Source organism: Podarcis filfolensis (assembly GCF_964270895.1).
Source record: "Podarcis filfolensis genome assembly, chromosome: 7".
Lineage (NCBI taxonomy): Eukaryota > Metazoa > Chordata > Lepidosauria > Squamata > Lacertidae > Podarcis > Podarcis filfolensis.
In genome coordinates this window covers 31,590,349-31,611,005 of record NC_139603.1, presented here as the reverse complement: position 1 = coordinate 31,611,005, position 20,657 = coordinate 31,590,349, and the positions used below count along the sequence as shown (strand labels likewise).

Genomic DNA, 20,657 nt, shown 5'->3' with positions numbered 1-20,657 from the left:
GTGCTCACTGGAAGGACAGATCCTGAAGCTGAGGCTCCAATACTTTGGCTACCTCATGAGAAGACAAGACTCCCTGGAAAAGACCCTGATGTTGGGAAAGATGGAGGGCACAAGGAGAAGGAGACAACAGAGTACAAGATGGTTGGAGAGTGCTTTCAAAGCTACCAACATGAGTTTGACCAAACTGCGGGAGGCAGTGGAAGACAGGAGTGCCTGGTGTGCTCTGGTCCATGGGGTCTCAAAGAGTCGGACACGACTAAACAACAACAACCATGGGTGCAAACTGTGGCCTTCCAGGTGTTGTTGTATTACAACATCCATCATCCCTGACCCATTGGCTATGCTGGCCAGGCTGATTGGAGTTGGGAGTCCAACAGCACTGGGAGTGCCACAGGTTCATCACCCCTGCTTTAAACAATATTATTAAACTTGCAAGTTCTGTTATTTCTGTCACAGTGAAAGCACTCCAGGCCTCTGCTAAAACCTTGGTTGATCAGTGGTTTGTTGTGTAAATGTTCAGGCTGCTATTTGCCATCACCTTTGTGGCTGACATGAGTTACAATTCAGCAGTATAAAAGCACATTCTGAATGTTTTATCGCACTGAATGCAACCCAGAAACGGAACCCAGGATTGATCTGTGCAGACAGAACCAGGCTCAGCTTTCAGTGACCAGGCGTGGACTACAGGGTGTTAAGAGGAATATCTTTACTTTCCATTATGGACAATCATCATGATTCCATCCTCAACGGACAGCCTTTTTTGATTCCCTGCTTCTGTCAGTTGTCTGTATTATCAGGTAATAAAGGGGAAACATTACTGGAAGAAATGAAAAGAAAGTAGGTGGCAGACTCTTCAGCTACTTCTTAGAATACTTTTATAGTTCATTGCAAGTAACCATTGCGCTTTAAGCTATTCTGTGGTACAAGGTTGGAGAGAATGGTAAAAATGTACTAAATGTTTGTGGGTATACCCATTCCAAATTGAAAAATAGCTTTCACACTGCCACATTTAGAAACAACACAATATAGCCTAACTATCAAATGACAAAGCAGCTACTGGGGTCTTTACTAGGAGATTGAAACTCTGCCTAAGCTCCCTTACTAACCACTTACGTCCTGACCCTTTGAACTACATTGCTAGATGGCTGCCACCTTTCTTCATCCTGTGTATATGTAGGTGTGGATGCTGGTCAGTTTCTGCACTGTAGTCAGCAGAAGCTGTGTGCTACTCTGGCGAATGGGTGCCCGCTAGTGACTAAACCATTTATGTTGTTATACGCTATAAATATCTTCATGGTACGAGAGCAGAGCTTATCCTGCAGCCTGATATAATTTCATAGTCCGAAGGCCACCAAAGAGGCCATTTTAATCATCCAAGCTAACCTCCTGTGCAGAATATATATTGGCTGAATTAGATCATCTATTTTAAATCATATTGTCTTGATAATTCCAGACTGTTGCGAAGGCTGTCCATATTTTCCGTCTGCATAGGATCTTAACTCTGGCGTTGAATCTGACTTCTTGAAAACATTGGTTTATATTTTTAATATGTTCATAACACTTTTCATAAACTAGGCTTTGTCTCTCAATCATTCAGAAAGCAAATGTTTAAGGAAAGGATTTTCTATTTCCATGGTTTCACGGCCCCATTTTCATTTCTCCAAGGATTTATTGATTTAAAGGGATACATAATTATAATGTAGGTGATTTTATAATGAGGATTTTTCAGAGTTTTGGTTCTGTGGTGAGAAACTAGTGTGCTGGATGAGATTAATTGGTTTACATTACGCTTAGTAGAAGTGTAGGATTACTGTTTAAAGGTGTGATTTGTGCATTATAAAGTTTTTTTAAAAAACGGAATTGTTTAATAATTACTGATCATATATAATAAAAACTATTATGGTTTGTTTATATGATGGTTATTGTTTCAGTGCCTCTGGAAAAGGTATTATTAAAATTTATTTTCAGTACCATTTTGAGTTCTTAATTTCTGTATTTTTGCATACTTTCATAATCATTAAATTCTCCTGAAATTATTATACTCCTGCTTCATTGCTACCTGCTGCTTTCAACAGAAATTTATTGATAGTCCACAGACCTTCAAAGTCCAAAAACAACCCGGGGGGAGGAGAGGCCTGCATGCCAGTGGGTAGGTGGTTCCAGAGGCAAAATGTGGGTTAGCAGCAGATGTAATTTGTACCCTTTTAACATAGGCTACATTCCAGGCACAAAAGTCAAGCATTTGTACACCCCCCTTCACACATCTCCACACAGACAACCAAGAGGTATTATCCTAGTTCAAGGATACATGTCAGCAAGTCAGTAGCCCTCGGAGGGGGGTGGGCACAGAGCAGGGCTGGTGAGCCGTGTGGCCTTGGGAAAAGGTGTGGTTCGGTTTAGGACCGAGGTATCTGAAGGCCCATTTTCTGCGTTATGAGCCTCCCAGCCAGCATTCCCTGAAATATTCTTGGATGGGACCAATGAGGAGCCTTTTCTGTAGCTGTGCCTAAGTTCTGGAACTGCCAGAGGAATGTTGCCTCAGCAGTTCGAAAGCACGTCAAAGTGCAAGTAGATAAATAGGTACCACTCCGGCAGAAAGGTAAACGGCGTTTCCGTGCACTCCTCTGGTTTGCCAGAAGCGGCTTAGTCATGCTGGCCACATGACCCGGAAGCTGTACGCTGGCTCCCTCGGCCAATAAAGCGAGATGAGCGCCGCAACCCCAGAGTCGTCCGCAACTGGACCTAACGGTTAGGGGTCCCTTTACCTTTACCTTAGAAGCTAGTAAAAACCTTCCTTTTTCAGCAGGCTTTTGTTTTTAGATGGCTGTTTCATTGTATTTGTTTTCATAGGCTTATTTGGAGGTGGAGACTTTTTTCTGCTGCTGTTTTCCTTTTTAGAGTGTTAATGTTTTTGTATTTGATACTTTGAATTTTATGTTTGCAGCCCCCTTGGGCTTCTTATGAGGAAAGGAGGGTACAAATGAAGAAATACCTCTCCCTGTACCAGCCTGTTCTGATCCTTAGGGGGGAAATTAATCAGGTGGTGACATAAGATCAGGCCTTCTCAGTGGGGGTGCCCTGATCATGGAACACCCTCTTGCTTGAAGTTTGACTAGTCCTGACATTGCCTATTTGCTTTGCCCTGTACCCAGACCTCTCTGGCTCCATCACCATGGCACATTCTTTACGCTGGCAGGGTTGTGCTGTCATTCCTGGTGGGATTGAAGCTTTTGCCCCTTCCCCTTTTGCCTCTTGTCATTCTCAATAGCCAATGTTTCACCTCTGTGATTCTTAGGTCTCTCTAGCACAAAACCAAAAGCACAAACCATAACCTTCCCAGAATCATCATCTGCTTAATCTCCAGATGTTTGTGGGGAGGGAACACAAAACATTATGTCTTAAATGGGAAACAGCTAGGGCATATTTTGTGCCCTAAGAACCTTTCATTTCCCCCCACCCTTTCTGCCCCCCTACCCCTCCTGCCCTTTATCCTCCTGTGCCAGGGGAACCTTGCATGTGTACTTGTGAGAAAATTGGTTATGCTGTGGAGAACTGTGGTTGATGCTTGATATAAAATGTAGTATTATGGGAAGGGAAAAAATGTGAATAAGCATGTGTTAATTCTCACTAAGGGTGTATGAAGGGACAATCTGGGAGTGTTTATGCAAATGACAGCAGCTTGGCGGGAAACCAGCAGAGCGTTCATTTTCGGCTGTTGAAATGACATGAACTTGGCATTGGTTTCAGAGATGCCGCAACTCTTACAAAACCAAAGGCGTTAGCTAGTCGAGGAGCGTAGACTCTGCAGTCATCCTGTAGCTAAGCAGGGACACATAATCCAATTGAATTGGGTGAGCTGTAAAGGGAATCTAGTTTGAAGGAAGGTCTTCTGTGGGCCAAAGGTGGCACAGAGGACATCGCCAAATTACCTGTGTTTCTACCAGGATCTAATTATTCATATTCTGGATCAGTTCAAATGCATGGCAATATTTATCCATCATTAATGAACTGTCTTCCTGGGAACTTAACAAGATTGTCCCACTGTGAAGGTTCTGTGTCACTGTCATAGATATGTTCTTGCATTACTAGGGTGACATAGTTGCTGCTTCCATGTGGCCATATCCTTGCCACTCTGGTAATGTTCAAATAGGCAGTGCATTCAGTATGCCTGAATGATGTGGTATGGAAAGAAACCATATTGTATGCCCTTCCAGAGTGGTCTACATTTCAGATGATGCCACGCTTTCACAGAATGCAGCCACATGGAATTATAGAAGATGTGCTTATAGAACCATGTGCTTTGAGCAGCTTGACTTGTTAAGAGAGGTGTGATTTTTTTTCTTCTTCTTCTCGCTGCTCATGTGTATTTGAAAGGGACAAGAGCCTAAAAGAGCGTATGTTCACAGGGCAAATATAATGTGCAGCTCATGAATTTTGTACGTGCCCATTGTCTCAGAGCCCAAAGAAAAAAATTGAATGGGCTCTCAAAGGAGTTTATGAATCAATTGCCTATTCAGTGAAAGACAGTGCTGCTATTGCTGCAAAAATGGAAAAGCCCATGCCATATTATTATTATTATTATTATTATTATTATTATTATTATTATTATTATTATTATCATCATCATCATCATCATCATCATCTAAAGAAAGTTTACTTTTTAAATATATATATTGCATGTGTTCTGCTTTTACCTAATATTTCTCATCCTTCTGACTTTTTTTCATTTGTTTCCAGGTATTAAAAAATTATGAGTTTTATATCTTCTCCATATAAAGATGGGTGTGATATTCACAAAGTATTAAAAATTGCTGTTTATTTGCAGTTTTAATTCTCCTCCTAATGAAACCTCCCTTGGTTATTGTAGAAGCTGTTTTACAGGGTGTTTTTTTCTTTAAAGCAACCTGATATTTCTGTGAGATTTATAACCAATTACAGTGCTCAAAAATATACAGAATTGGCATGTTTATGAGACGGCTATATTGGCATTAGCTTAAAATCTTGCCCTTCACATTGACTTAATTTTTGCTTCTCTTCAGCTGTCTTTCCTTCCTAATTGCATTTGTTTTCCTCTGTTTTTCTTAGGCCAAGGCTGCAAGCACAAAGAAAGTTTGCTCAGTCTCAGCCAAACAGTCCCAGCACAACTCCAATAAAGATAGTGGAGCCATTATTGCCCCCTCCAGCTACACAGATTTCTGACCTCTCCAAAAGGAAGCCCAAGACAGAAGATTTCCTTACATTTCTCTGCCTTCGAGGTAAGTGTGTCCCCTATCCCAGCATACCAATGTAGGGGGAAAAATGAACTTTTAAGATTTACACTCCAGATACTCATTTCTTCCCCATTACATAGTTCCAAAAGTGCTCGAAAATAGCATTTTGGAAGAAGGGAAAGTTGAGGACAGGGAAGAGGAAGAAGGTGGGGAAAATCCATATTCCTCACTGCAGAGTGCACCTTCTCTGCTTCTGACTTGGAAGCAGTACAGTCATACCTCATGTAACGTTTGCTTCATGTTACATTTTTTCAGGTTGCGTTCTGCGGCGACCCGGAAGTACCGGAAAGGGTTACTTCCGGGTTTCACTGCTCACACATGCGCAGAAGCGCTAAATCGTGCTCCGTGCATGTGCACAAGTGCCAAATCACACCGCGCACCTGCGCAGATACGGCACTTCAGGCTGCGGGCTTTTCATGTCGCGAACAGGCCTCCGGAACGGATCCCGTTCACAACCAGAGGTGCTACTGTATTATCTCATAGAATGTTTTCTGCAAATAATTTGATGAATTTTACCCAAAATTTCCTCTCAGCCTTTAAATTCTGTCCGATGGCTGAGGACAGAATTCCATGTCATGTGTGTATCCGTGGAACAAAATCCTGACAGCTGCATTTCCTAAGAGAAGAGCAGCCACTCAAGGAATTTTGAGTGGAGATGTGCAAGGTTGAGGTTTTTTAACTTCCCTCCTGCTACGGATTGCCCCTGTTCCACATTGATCTTTCACTGACTCCATCCCAAGTGTGAGGTTCTCAACATGTATTGGAGGCACAGAGGTTAAATTATGATATCTCCAAAAGGCATCTTTAAAATAAAGATTAAAAACCCATGGGGACTCTAAATCTGTTTTTGAGGGCAAATACATATTTGGAACTTTTTTAGTTGGAGCAGAGAAAGACCTAAATGTTGGGGTTAAAGCACCAAAACTTACAATTTTCTTGCTGCTAAAGCTGCTTTCTTACACAGAGTTTAGTTAGCTAAGTGTACAACCCTCCAAAATAAGCATAAACGTGCCCTATAGGTATAGGGTTGGATCCAGACTTTAGTTAGTCATTTATGTTCCATGATTTCAGTGGGTCTACTTGAAGCATGACTAAGTCTAGAATCCATCCCATAGTTTCTCCTACTGCATAGTTGATCAAGACCTTTTGCTAGGAGTGGGATTATAGTTGATGGATTATATAGTAGACACGCCTAAATCTTCCTTTACTGTACTAACTAAATAGCAACTGGATCCCCTCTTATCAGAATAGAATTTAACTTCCAGATACATTTTCATTCAAGTTGGTTAACCCCAAAGAGTGCTGTTTTTCCTGAGTTGTATATCACACAGATAGAAGATGTTTTGAGAATGGCAGCTAGCGCTACCCAGCCACTGCTCTTCCTCTGTAAACTACATGAAGAATTATAATTGACTTTCAACACTTCAGGGAATATAGAACTGTGTGTGTGTGTGTGTGTGTGTGTGTGTGTGTGTGTGTGTTCTAACCATAATAACGAACAGGATGTAGCCAAATGGGTGGGGAATTCCGAGCACATCACTTTTAGAAAATCAATCTTTAAAATGGATTATTTAATTTACACTGAAGCACTTTTTTTATTTAGGTACGTTTGCATGCTTACTTTAACTTTAAAAATAGCCCCAAAAGTATGTTAGACTCATTTTTAAAATAGCATTTTTAAAGAACACAGTGACAGCCAGAAAGCAGCATGGTTTTTTCCAGTCTTTCTTTTTTAAAAAAAAAATTGCTAAGATACTTTGTCCTAAAAAGAGATAGCAGAGTCTGTTAATATATCATAGTAAAGTTTGGTTTTTTAGTGTTTGTTGTTCTTATATTTATAAGATTTGTTTTAACATAATCACATGTTACAATCTAAAAGCTCTAGAGTGAGAAATCTTTGGTCCTCCAGATGTTTCTGAACTACAACTCCAATTATCCCTAGTTATTGGCATGGGGGGGCAAGAGTTCCCCACATTTGGACTAGACTGTTTGACACTGGGTAGAATAAGGGCTGCACAGTGTTAGTGTGTGACCTCATGGAGAAGAGGAAGTTCCCCTGTGACAGCACCATTTCTTCTGTTGAAGCCAAATGCAGAAGTCCCTCACCATCCCTTCTTAGTGTAAAGCAGAAGGGTAGAGACAAAAGCTCCAGTGCAGAATCAGGTTCCTCCTAGATAATGGTAGTGGTTAAATTCTTGTCCAAGACTTGTAGAAATTGGGGCAAATATGAGCTACAATATTTATTCATTCATTCATAAATAAAATGTATTACCTGTCTTTCACTATGAGGTCCCAGGTAGGGTTACAATAAACATAACTTTAAAACAAATAAATATAAATATAAAATATATAAAATAAACAAAAAAAGTTCCAAAATGGAACAGAGGAGTGTAAATTCAGCAAAGGAGGCAGGTCGCTAAAAAACCCCCTAAGCAGACAGTAGTGCTGAATCGTGGGTTGCTGGGGTTCAGAAAGGCAAACTGAAGAATTCCTTTCCCCAGGCCCCTTCCAAATCAGGCCAAACCTCCTTGAAGTTGAGGCCTGGTTTCAGAAGGCGCCAGTTCTCTTTCTTGCCAGGCTCAGACTTATCAAAGCAGAATGGCTGGAGTGTTTTGCGTAACATTTGCATATGCTGGATGTAAATGCATATTTATAGATGCAAATTTAGAAGTAATCACTATAATTTAAATAGTAATAAAACTCATCTCCCCATAGTGAGAAAGACTATGATCAGTTGACCTGTCTGGCTGCACAGACTAACAGGTGCTAACTGTTGATGAGTAACTTCAAGGCGACTGCTTGTTTTTCTTACATTAAACTGGGTTTGGACCAGATAGAGGGCTATCCTCTGTAAAATAGGACATTAAGTTAAGCCTCATTAGTTACTGTTCAAATGGACATTAAAACTATATTAAGCACTTTGATTTCCAAGGATATTAACAGTTTAAATCTGTGCTTATTTGACAACCCAACTGCCCTAAAACTTGGATGGCCCTCCTACCTTGCTTAACCTCTGAGAGGTCATGCAGCTTAAAGCATTGTATCCAACAGAACTGTACACAAAGAATTTCTCAAGCCCATCCACTCCCCATTCCTGTCCCCAATGGGCCATAATAATAGCCTCCTTAGTAACACTAGGGTCTCTCTTAAGCTGCATTCATTTTGGGCACAGGTTAAACAAAGCTGAATAAGCACATTCCAAAGCAAACTACATGTTTACTGATGTGATCATGAAAAGGCTCCTTGAAAATGCAATCCAGGAGGAGAGGAATGGGCTCCTGCTTGCTTCATGGCCTCAGTTTGTCTGTGTGATATGTACGGGGGGGGGGGGAGGAAAGCTGACCCCACACTACATAATCCTAATTCTCTCCCCCACCCCACCCCAAATGGGCAATATTTGAAGTTCAAAAATGCCTCAAAATGTCCCATATTCAAAAGGAACGAGGTGTGCATTTAACAGCACGAAGCAGTCTCTTCCTCTCAATAGTAATAAATCTTGACACCTTTCAGCTACTGGAATCTTCAGATAGGCAGCCTGCCTATAGTTATTTGATTCAGGATTTGCCTTTGATGATTTTCGCCACAATAAATCATCAGCCTTTGGTAGGTAGCAGAGAAAAACTGGTATTCAGACAGAAGACTCAAACTTTAATCTGCGTTAAAATACTTTGTAGTAACAATTGGCTAATTATGTAGTTAAATAGGATTGTTGATTGACCCTAAGCCTTTGATAGCTCTAAATTTCAAACCTCTTGAATCAAGAATTCAGTCCTGGGACATATGTAATAATAAGAGTACCTCTGTGCATAGTCAGAGTGACCTCTTCAACTATTTATTTTAAATTTAGTTTTAATAATTGCAGCCAGTTTCTGTTCTTCTGGGAGTTGGACACCATTTATTTAATTAATGAATATATAGTGTTTAACATACAGAACTAATTGAATTCATTAATTCATTAATTTTTGTATTTGCGTCAGCAGATTTATTTGTTTAAATTGTAGATCCTTTATCCAAAGATCTCAGGGCGGTTCACAGCATAAAAATGCAAAATAAAAACACAAAATGCATAATAAGAATAAGACACCCATAAACCACCCACCCCTCCCACAAACTTAAAAGGACATGGAATGTTAATCAGCCAAAGGCCTGGTTGGAGAGGAATATTTTTTCCTAGTACCTAAAGATGTCTAATGGGACGAGTGTTTAAAAGTTTGGTCGCTATCTGGTAGGCTAACTACAGGCAAATGACACACTGTATAATGGGGTCATTAGGAATAAATTTCTAGCAGGAATTCATTTATTGACCTGTGCATGTTTTTGACTTCATCCATCTGCTTTTTATCTACTGATCTTTCCACGCTCCACCTTCTCAATCGTTGCTCTCCCCCCTCTGGCCTCATCTGATAGTGTCCCCATTTTCATCTCTATAAATTGCTTGAGGGTGGAAAGTTTACTGATTTGTGGGTGCTGCAAGGTTTGTGCTCACGTGCAGTTTTTCTGCAATCATATCACCAGTATATTTACAAGCAATGCAGGAACCAAGTGCGTGAGACTTTAAGCATATAATCCACATTGGCTAGGAACACTTTTATTATGAAAAGAGATTATTAACACACACACACACACACACACACACACACACACACCTTTCTTCTAAATTTGTTTGCACAGTGACAATAGTTCTGGAATTCAGAAATGACAGAAATATTGGCTCTGAGTGTTCCCAGATTATTGTTCAGTTAAATAGATCGAGGTGCTTTGATCTTATCCAGACTAAATGTCTCTTCCCACCCTGCTTCACCTGTTGATGATGATGATAATTTCAAACTTGTTTAAAGTTTTAGTTTTACTTTCTTCATGATAATGCCATTCACCCCTTATCCTGTTGTCCCCTCTGTAAAGAGTGGTCAGGGGTCAGGAATTGGGTCTTTTAGTGCAAGATTCTTGCCAATCAATTACTCCACTCCCCATCTCCAACAAAGAATAAACAGGGTCTTAAGTTTCTCCCCAATTTCTTTCCCATAGGATAAACAATTGTCCCATGCTCCACTGCTTTCACTAGAGCTTTAAAGGATTGGGGGGGGGTAAGAAGATTGGGCTGTATGTCACAGCCGTAATACCAGGCTGTTCATGGTCCACTAGTGATGGAGGGCACATGCGTTGAAGGGCAGTCTGTCTTTCTGCTCCTCACCTTGCATGCAGACTTTTAAATTGACCCAACCACCCGCTTCTCCTGTTTATTGAGGCACCAGCAAACTCTACCCTATGTGATTACTTCTCAGCGAGTAACAGTGTATGTACAGTCGTTCTTTTCCCTTGGAGGCTACAGACCAGATTCTCACTTACACTATGGGTCCTTTGCATCATGCTGGCAAGTATAAAACCAGCCTTTAAATAGATCACATTCTATTTACACTGAGGCCTTGGTGCCAATGTAAATGTGAGTCAGGCTTTATATCCTGAGTGCTGAGGTGCAGGCAATGCAGCTTATGCAGGATTTTCCACCTATATATGTACTCATGAAATGGAGCCTCCTGTCAAAAGGCCCCTGGGGGGGTGAGGGGACCCTAATTCTTCAGAAATGTAGCATTTGGCATACCATGTGTTTACTCGGCCAGGCTTAAGGCCCACATACCTTGACCTGACTTCATCCCTAAATCACTGTGACGGCTAAAATTGTTTTAGTGATTTTCAAGTGCACAGCTGGGCTGTGTTTAATTGCAAGGAGAAAGAGAGTATCAGAAAAGGGAAAAGGAGAGAACCACATGATTTGCAGAGAAGAACCCAGTTTTTCCAGAAACCCACAGCCCAAATTACACAGAACGCTCTTGGGCTGAAATGGTTTCTGTGGAGGTTTAATGTCCCAGTTTGATTTCTATGCAGATGAAAACATTTAGTTTTCACTTCAGTAAATAGTGCAGACACTCTGCCAGGTAATCCTGGAAAGCAGTGAAATGCTGCTTTTGGCAAAACAGATGCTGCCTGTGCTGTTGATGGGCTTGAGGCAGTTTTCTTTTTTAAATAACAACCCATATCAAGCCGAGAGGAAACAAAATTATTCTGGAGGCCCTGAAATGTTGTGGTATTTGTGATTTTCTGTTAAAGTTGCCAGTAACAGCATCACTTCTTAACATACCTGCTTACATTTCCCCTTTTGTTTTATATTTACCTGCCTTCCCAGTCAGCCTGATAAAGAATTCTGTTTGACTTGAAAGCTTGCCCAAAGCTCTTTCATTACATGGTTCAGTCGAATGTGCAGCGACCTACTTAATGTGCTGTCTCTGCCATGCTGAGTGTTGAGCTGTTGCATTTGATTTGTCTCTGTTGTCTGAATAACTCTGTGGGTAATTGTTTAGACCAGAGTTGGGGGAACCTGTATGTTCTTGAACTCTTTACTCAGCTGCCCCAGCCAACATTTAAATTGTTTAATCTACTCTTGGATAACTTTTACTGGTGGTTACCAATTTCCACAACACATTGGAATTTGTATTATGACACCCCTCCCCCCACCTCTCCTGTAAGCTATCTTGTGAATATGTTCCAGACTGAAAAGCAGGATAAAAAAAAATGGTTCAAGTTGCATTTCAGCTATAATTAAATTGAAATCCACAAAGATAAAAGAGCACCCCTAATAATTTGGTTCACAGAAGCCAAGAGCTGCCATATCTAACTACAATCGTACTTTGGAAGTCAAACGGAATCTGTTCCGGAAGTCCATTCAACCTCCAAAATTTCGGAAATCAAAGCATGGCTTCTGATTGGCTGCAGAAAGCTCCTGCAGCCAATTGAAAGCCACAGGTGCTCCATTGGATATTCCATTTCCAAAAATAGTTTGCAAACTGGAACAGTCACTTCCGGGTTTGCGGCGTTCTGGAGCCAAAACGTTCGAGAACTAAGCTGTTCGAAAACCAAGGTACTATTGTATTATTAATGGAGTAGCCTGCAACCACCTGGGTCTTCAGTGTTATTTTTTAAATCCTGCATTTATGAAAAATTTAAGGAAGCAAGTTCTAAGCTAGAGACTTCCTCAGAGAATAGATGATATTGGGGTCAAGCCTAGGTGTGATGGGGCAGTCATTCAGTTATCTTTCCTGTTCCCATATAAAGCAGTGTGTCGTTAAGGGTTAAGAAGGGAGCACACAGAATGAGGGCTGGTTGTGTGAAAGAGAGCCTGCCACTCTCACATGTAATTTGGCTTTTAGCTGCATTTGTGGGCAGGCACCAATATCCACAAACACAAAGGGCTAAGCTGCCAAAGTGCTGCTTAAAATGGGTTTAGCAAACACACCCAGTGGTTTATGTGAGCAAACTATTACCAGTGCTACATGAGAAAAGAGATTCCCAAACCAAATAGGCATCTTTAATAGGTAATTGGCTCCCACCAGTTAAAAGAGCGGAAGCTGTAAATTTCCCCTGCTGAATGTTGTGTGCTGTGCTGCTATTTATGAAACAGGTGGGAAGAGATGGGGAAAATGGCACCCTAAACCCCCAATGTGTTCATCCGTCACCCACCCACCACAAGTCCTAACTGATTGCTCATAGCCCATGTTTTAACTGAGGTTAGTAGTTGTGTGCAATCAGATGATATTTAATGCATTTGTCTTGGTATCAGGTTCTCCTGCCCTGCCCAGCAACATGGTATATTTTGGAAGCTCTCAGGATGAGGAGGAAGAGGAAGAAGAAGATGAAGAAGCAGAGGACACGAAGGTGACCACAAACAATGCTTCGTCTTCATGCCAGTCGACCCCCAGGAAAGGGAAAACACAGAAGCACGTTCCAAATGGGCATGGTAGGTCCTTAAATGTAGAACTTCATTTGACAGTGATGAGTCAGGCTATGTGTGCTTAGAGTTAAAGATGGCATCTGAAGGCTGAACTGAGTTCTCCTCCAGTCACTTTGTACTTGTGCAAATAGTATGAAGATTAAATGTTAGCATCTTGCATTGTATTCCCACCCCCACCCCCTCTTATCTCTTGGGGAATGGAGCAAATATCAAGCTGTTTAAACGCTCATGGAGATGACTGGCATGCAGATACGATTTATTTAGAGCCAGTGTGGTGTGCTGGACTAGGATGTGGGAGACCAGGGTCCAGATCCCTCCTTGGGCCAGCCACTATTTTTCAGACTAGCTTAACCTTCAGGGTTGTTGTCAGGCTAAAATGAAGATGGGTAGCACCTTGTTCCACTTGGAGAAATGGTGGAATTATAAATGCAATTAATAAATAATATTTTCTTAAGAGTATTGAAGTTAATCAGCATGATGACCAAGTTAGACCCATTGATTCCGTTGTGTTTACTCTGAGTAAAACTTAGCTGAGTTAACTACCTAATGAATTTAGTTTCATAGGAAGCTGCTGTATGTCAGATCGTTAGCCCATCTAGCTCAGTATTGTCAACTCTGACTGGCAACTCCAACTGCAGTATTTCAGACGGGTCTCTCACATCTGGAGTTGTGAGGCATTGGAGTGGCGGCCCTTTGGAAGAAAAGCTGGTGCTGAGCTTTGCCCCTTCCCCATAGGCCCCCAAATCCTTTGGCTAATTCTGTTGGCTTCAGCCCACACTTAATGTTTTCCCTACGTGTCTTCTTTCCTTTCTTTTCTGTTAAAAACAAAACCCACAGTGTGAAGCCAGGGGCAGCAAGACGTGTGTCCTGTAAACAGCATTATTTTTCCTCTCTCTTATTTGGGATCCTGTTTTCCTAGTTGCTAGGTTAATACATTAGCACTGTCACTAATGCGGCATTTTTGTTCCTGTAGGATCACATCAATTACTTTCTTGCAAATCAGCAGAGCTGCCTGAGTCACAATGTATTTTCTTCACACGGCCTTCATGTCATATCCAGATAAATTGATCAGCGCCTTGTCAGTAGAGCCTGAAAAATGTATTCAGCACTGAGTAGCTTGAAGCCCTAAGCTCTGATAGCCAGGATGAAAAAATACCTGGGCTCCCATACCCCCACCAAAGTCATACATATTCTATTGACATTGGCAGCACCTTCACAGTAAATCAGTTCTACTTTCTTTCCCTGGGACTCAATGATAAATTCTCTTGCCATTCACGCCCCCTTCTCCCTTTGCTGTGTCCTGTAGGGGATGCCTGGTCAGCGTCTCTTGGCAGAGGGAAACGTTTCTTTATTTGCAGCTCCTTTTGCATGGAGGCAAACACTGGCCATGGTTCAGCTTTCTCTGACTGAAGTAAATGAAAGTAGCAGGTGAAAGCTATACCTCTTCCCAGTTCCATTCTGCAAAGGAGGGTGGGGTTCACCCTGCCCTTGTGAAGAACTGCTGACAATAACCACTCCTTTCATATATCCAAATGCTTCCCTCAGTTAATTGAGACCATAACAGGAGATCTGCCTTGCCCTATCTTGTAACAGGATATTTCCAGTTGGAAGGAAGATGGCAGTTGCATCCATGACCTGCCCTTTATTTAAATAGTAATATTTTAACATTACATGTTAATATTTAATATTTGAATACTTGAAGAATATTTGTTTACACTATATCTATCCATCTGTAGTCATAGACATACATACATTTATACGTAAATGCCTCCTCCTTTCTCTCTTCTTTTTTTTTTATCCGATAGCTTTGGCTCTGACTCATTTCATTTCAGGTTCAAGCCTGATTTTGACACTGAAACATGTTTGATCCCTGCCAGGAGATGTGGGATGTGTGTACACAATACAGTTTTCTTTTATTTCTTAGCAGTGTTTAATACCACTGACTATGTTTAGCCTAGTGGACCAGCTCAGTTGGGTGGGTGTACAGGGCACATTTATATGGTCCCACTCTTACCTGTAGTATTGGTTCCAGAAGTTGGCATCGACGGGGCTCTACTTGACATCATGGCATATAAAGCCACTGAGGGGTGTTATCTCTGTGCTGACAATACTCAGCTGTCCTAGACTGGCAGGAGGCAGAGGAATGGTGGGAGGCACCAGCTTGGGATGCCCCCAAAAGAAGAAGGCTGAGAGCCAGGGATTGGTGATGGGACAACAATGAGTGGTCAGAGGGAGAAGACTGGGAGGAGGAGGTGTCAGGAGCTGAAGACATAGCAGGGTTTAGTGAGCAAGAAGAGCCTGTGGCAGAGTGCAGTCCAGAACCGGAGGCTGGAGAGAAGTGGAGCCAACAGGCAGAGATGAGGCAGGCTGATGAAGAAGCCAGGAGGCCTCCCCCTCCTGCTGCAACCAGCTCCCTCTTCCCTGGTCTCCGAGAACCCAAAGAGGTATGAAGAGGGCAGAGCAAAAACAGGCAAGAGCCTTTCATTGCTTAGGAAGGAACCAGTAGAGGAGGAGCCTTAGGGAGTTGTGGGAACTGGGAAGGCAAGGACCTTCAGTCCCCACAACTGCCCCATAGGGGCAAGATCTACCAAGAAGAATCGCTGTGCTCTCTAGGCCTGGCCTCCTGAGCTGTCTTGTTTCTTTGACTAAAGAGTTAATTTCACTGACGCCGTGTGAGTTATTGCTGGCCTGCTCCTGGCACCCGCTCCTGACACCAGCTCTTGATTCTCTCTGCCATTTTAGTCAGATGAAACTGTGCAGATGCTCAATTGGTGCCTGGCCTGGATGAGTGCCAGTGAACTGAAGCTGGATCTTGGCAAGGCACAGGCACTGTGGGTAGATGGTTCCTGTATTCCTGTAATTAGTATTTAACCTGTTCTGTGCGCTGTAAAAGAGCAGGTTTGCCGCTTGGGAATTCTCTTATCTCCAGCTTTGTCATTAGAAGCCCAAGGGTTCTTTGAGGCATTAGCTTTGGCTGGTTTCCCAGTTGTGACCATTGCTGCACAAGGTATTCTTGGCCATGGCGATTCATGCTCTTGTAACTTCCCAGTTGGACTGCTATGATGTGTTCTGTGTGGGGCTGCCCTTGAAGGCAACATAGAAGCTTCAACTAATGTAGAAAATGGCTGCCAGAATTTTAACTTGGATCTAGGCATATCCATACTACACTAGTCATATTATACTAATCAAGAACTACAACGGTTGCCTATTTATCTCAAGACCCAATTTAAGGTGCTGATACCCATATACTGGAAGGAGCACCCCTTCCTATACTAGCCTGCCTCTGTTTTGAGATCTGCTGCTGAAGCTCTACCCTAACTGGCTATTTAATTGGAAGTGCTGGAAATAGCAATAAAGGAGACGGCAGGCACCTTGGTTATGCAATCCCCTCCCTTTAAGAATTGTGCCTGGCACAGACAGACATTACAACTTTTTCAGTGCCAGGTAAAGACACTTCAGTTTTCCCCATTTATTTTTACTTGTGTGATGCCCTAGACTTCTATATGTTTTTAGCTGCAGCTTCAATCTTGTGTTTTTATTGCATATTTTACTGTTTGTGATAAATATAGCAGTGCTTTTTGTTCTCTGCTCTGGAATCTGTTGGTAGTAAAAAAGCACTTTAATTAAATAAATAAAACCAAGAAATGTGCATAACATTCACTGCAGTTGACATCTGGCTAAAAGAAAAGGGAGGGAAATAGTTAACCACCATATTATTGTTGCATGATTATTGCTCAACCGAAAGTGCACTGTTTGGGAGCCTGGGAGCAGTACTGATCTATATTGCAACATGAATAAGACCCAAATGCAGGGTGTGATAATTTTCGTGGTTAAACTGTTTTCTGAGATAATGCTGTGGTTACCATGTTGGGAAAGTGGTGGGGCAGGTTTGTTTTTTAAAAAATAATTCCCATGTGACATTGCCTTGTAGTATTTGACTAGCTTATTAGTTGGCCTAGGCCAGGGTAATGACAGTGTTGAAGTGTTTTCATTTGTTTTTAATCTTTAGAGCTCAGAAGCTGCAAGGCATACACAGTGAGCCTGAAATGTTAATTGTTTGTTTTTGGCCTTGTTTTTAATATTTAGAAATTCCAAACACAAACATTACAATACATTTTTCCAGTGCTTTTTTTTTCTAGAAAAAGAGGTGCCGGAACTCACCATGGACTCCTCCCTCGTTCTCTTATAATTGCAGTGGCACCCACCTGAGAGTTCTGGCAAGTTCCGGCTGAAAAAAAGCCCTGCATTTTTCCATTCCATAATCATTCAAAGCATTTTTGATATCTTACTTCCTGCATACCTTTCCGCAAAAAGATACCGTTGTGGAATGAGCATGTACTTACTGTGTGACATCTTTGTAGAAACTACTGCTGCTACTCAAAACGTCATTCCTTGTCATTGCATCATGTCAAGTAGGAAGCGGTCGGCAGGCTTCTGGCAAGTGCCACTAGCTTTGTGTCCTCATGAGTGCGCCATGAAACCATTGGCGTTCCAGCTCCCTCCATGCCCAGCTCTGTTTTAACAGTGTGGACTGGAAAAGGATAGTCAGTTGTGTTTGTGGTGGGTTTTGGCAAATCTTCTTCTCTTTTCCTCCTCTTATCAGTGTGAAATGCTTTGATACTTCATGTTCTCCTACAGCTGCAGACCTAAAGTCCCCGATGAGTGTTTGTGTCCACAGACCAGAAGTGGCGTCACTAAAAGCATGAGAGTTATACTTTTGCCCTTGTGCCCCCTGTGATTCTGCTGTCCTTTGGACATTAAGCAATCTGTTGTTTGAGAAAATGTTTCTCTTGGTGTCTGTCACACACTTGAAAGTGCCCCATAAATGCTAGACATTATAACCACTATCAACATTATCTCAGAGAAAGGAAAGTGGCCTGTGGGTTGAGGTGGCTTGACCAGTAACCGACCCTTGAGTATGCATGCTACTTGCTTCTTGGTAGTGATGGTCCACCCACTGGTCCTGTGAGGCTGCTCTGGCCAAGCTTTGTGACATCAGGTATGGGGCAAGTAGGGACACAACGGGGCCAAATAGAGGGTTGCGCCTGCAAAGCCCTGCCCATAGTACACTACAAAATAAATAAAAAATCCTTCCAGTAGCACCTTAGAAACCAACTAAGTTTGTTATTGGTATGAGCTTTCATGTGCATGCACACTTCTTTCACACGAAAGCTCATACCAATAACAAACTTAGTTGGTCTCTAAGGTGCTACTGGAAGGAATTTTTTAATTTTGTTTCAACTATGGCAGACCAACACGGCTACCTACCTATAACATAGTACCCTGCCTTAGTCTTCTGTACATCGAGGGCTGCAGAGAACAGTAAACAGATCTTTGAAGCTGATTGTTGGGATTTCAAAGCACCACATGGGATGAAAATGGGCCACCTGATACCACTGCCCACCTGTCAAACTTGGCGCACAGACGGATGGGGAAAGAAGGATTTGGTGCCCACCAGTCAGATCCTGTTCCCCAGCCTTGTTTTGTGGGCTTGTGCGTTGTCAGAGATAGCCAATATGATGCCCTCCAGATGTTGGGCATCAGCTCCCAATATCTCTGGCCATTGACCATGTTGGCTAAGGCTACTGTTATGGATAGAATGCTAACTTTGCTACTCTCCTGAAGCTCCCTCACACCATTCCTCCTGGTGTTAGGGCAGCATTAGACCATGCATGTCGCAGCTGCAAAGTTTATTTTTCTTGTGCCAGAGCAGTGCAGGGGCTATGCAACTGCGCAGTGTCTTATCTGCAAGCGGAACGGACTTCAACTCTCATAATGATACTTCCACTTCTCCTCTCCCCTCCAGCCCCCCAGATTTGCTCTGAAGGATTGGGGGACCATCCAGAGCAGATTTGACATTGGGAAAGAGAGGAAGAAGTCCTGTTACGACTTTGGATATCACCCAAAAGTATCAGCTTGTCACTGCTGCTGCTTTTGGACTGTTGTTTTCAAAAGGAGTCTGAACTGGAATCTGTGCTTGTCTTGTTCTTTTCTACTGCTTCTTCTGCTCACAAATGTTTCTTCTCTCTTCACAGTCTTCAACGGATCCAGCAAATCAACAAAAGAGAGAGAACATGTTCAGAAACACAGAGTCAAAGACACAACGCCAGGAAAGGATAGAAATGGCGAACACAGGACTGAGAGTCGCAAAGACCAGGCTGCTGCTAACCACCATTCTTCAACAAACATGGGCTTTTCCACAAAAGGGCTCAATGCTAACAACCACCACACCCTTCATCGATCGGCTCAGGATTTAAGGAAACAGGTAGTGTGTGGTGCACCAGTTGGGACAAAACTGTCCAAATTTATCTTGAGATGTTTTGAGGTATATTGAATGCTAGTTCTACTTAGGTCGCCTGTTATGTTGTTGTATTGTAAGGAGACACACACTTTATTACCGTGCCTTAGTTGCATGAGGGTTCTTCTTATACAGTTTTAAAACATCTGTCTGATTGGTTGTAAGAACGAATTCACATGACCGTGTTATTCTGTGCGACCAGGATAGCCCAGTCTTGGAAACTTTAGTTCCATATAGGTTTCCTTGAGGACAGGGTCTTTTAAAAAACCTATTTATTTAACAAATAAAAGAGAGAAAATAATTCTTAAAACAACAATAGTACATTACATGGCACATGATACTTACAGAAGATTCCCTTCCTACCCCAAATACATTATAAGCAAAACCTGTTTCTGGGAGGCAAGCTCAGCCATGATTAACATATCACACCCCCAGTTGACAGCAAAAGATTGAATGGCTACAGTTAATAATCACATCCTCAGTTTATTTCAAATTTACCGAAGAGGTTCTGTAGGAAAACTGCTGTGTCTGCGCTAAATTTCAGCACCTCGGAGTTTAGAGGCCCTTATCTATACAATGTCCCCCCTGCCTTTTGTTGTGCTCTCAATATCTATTTCTTTCTCTCTCTCTTTATGGTAATGATTCTTAGATATAGTGCCAGAAATCTCTAGTACCTCCATGAACCAACAGAGCCTAAAGCAAGGCTTTGTTTGGCTGATGTTTATTCAGCTGGAGAAGGCTTGGAAAGACCTGAATGCTTTTGGCTGTTTGCCTATTGGCACTCCTTGAGGTAACTTCCCTATCCATATTTAGCAGTTAGGTCAGGAACCCCCAAGCCATGATTTGCCAATATGTGCCTGCCTGATTTAGATCTTTGTAAATGTAAACCAATAGACACCCCCCTTGAGATTTGCAGGCAGAACCAGAAGGGCTAACACAGGTGAGATTGACTTATAGGTCAGGTTCAGATGATCTCTCTCAGCATTAAACATGGTTTATGAAGCCAGAAGTGAGTGTTGAGACTGAGTGACCCTGCTTTGCCTCTCCACCTCCTCTCCTTAGGCATCAGTTTCAGTGCTCTGCTACTGACTTGCATTAAGCCAAGAGTTTCCTGTTATGTCTAAACTAGAGAACTGTGGCTTAATGTTAAGTTAACAAACCAGGATAATAAACCAGGGTCAGGTTTTGGCTTTTTACCCTGGTTAACTAAGAGTTATTAAGCTCCCCAGTTTGGACATTAAAGGAAACCCCTTGCTTAATACAGGCCTGTGAATGAGGTGGTGGAGCTAGCATGAAAGTTGAGGGG

General features: G+C 42.1%; 1 protein-coding gene across 5 annotated transcripts in view; it reads left to right on the top strand.

The window, feature by feature from the left end:
- Positions 1-20,657, top strand: part of JARID2 (jumonji and AT-rich interaction domain containing 2) — a 187,859-nt gene that overhangs the window by 133,212 nt on the left and 33,990 nt on the right. For all 5 annotated transcript variants that reach the window (XR_014550577.1, XR_014550578.1, XR_014550579.1 and 2 more), the window contains exons 4-6: positions 5,086-5,255; positions 12,883-13,059; positions 19,089-19,318. Coding sequence is in view for 2 of the 5 variants with exons in the window: in XM_083623702.1 (XP_083479828.1) it covers positions 5,086-5,255; positions 12,883-13,059; positions 19,089-19,318 (577 nt within the window). In the remaining 3 variants the exon portion in view is untranslated. The remainder of the gene's footprint in view (positions 1-5,085; positions 5,256-12,882; positions 13,060-19,088; positions 19,319-20,657) is intronic.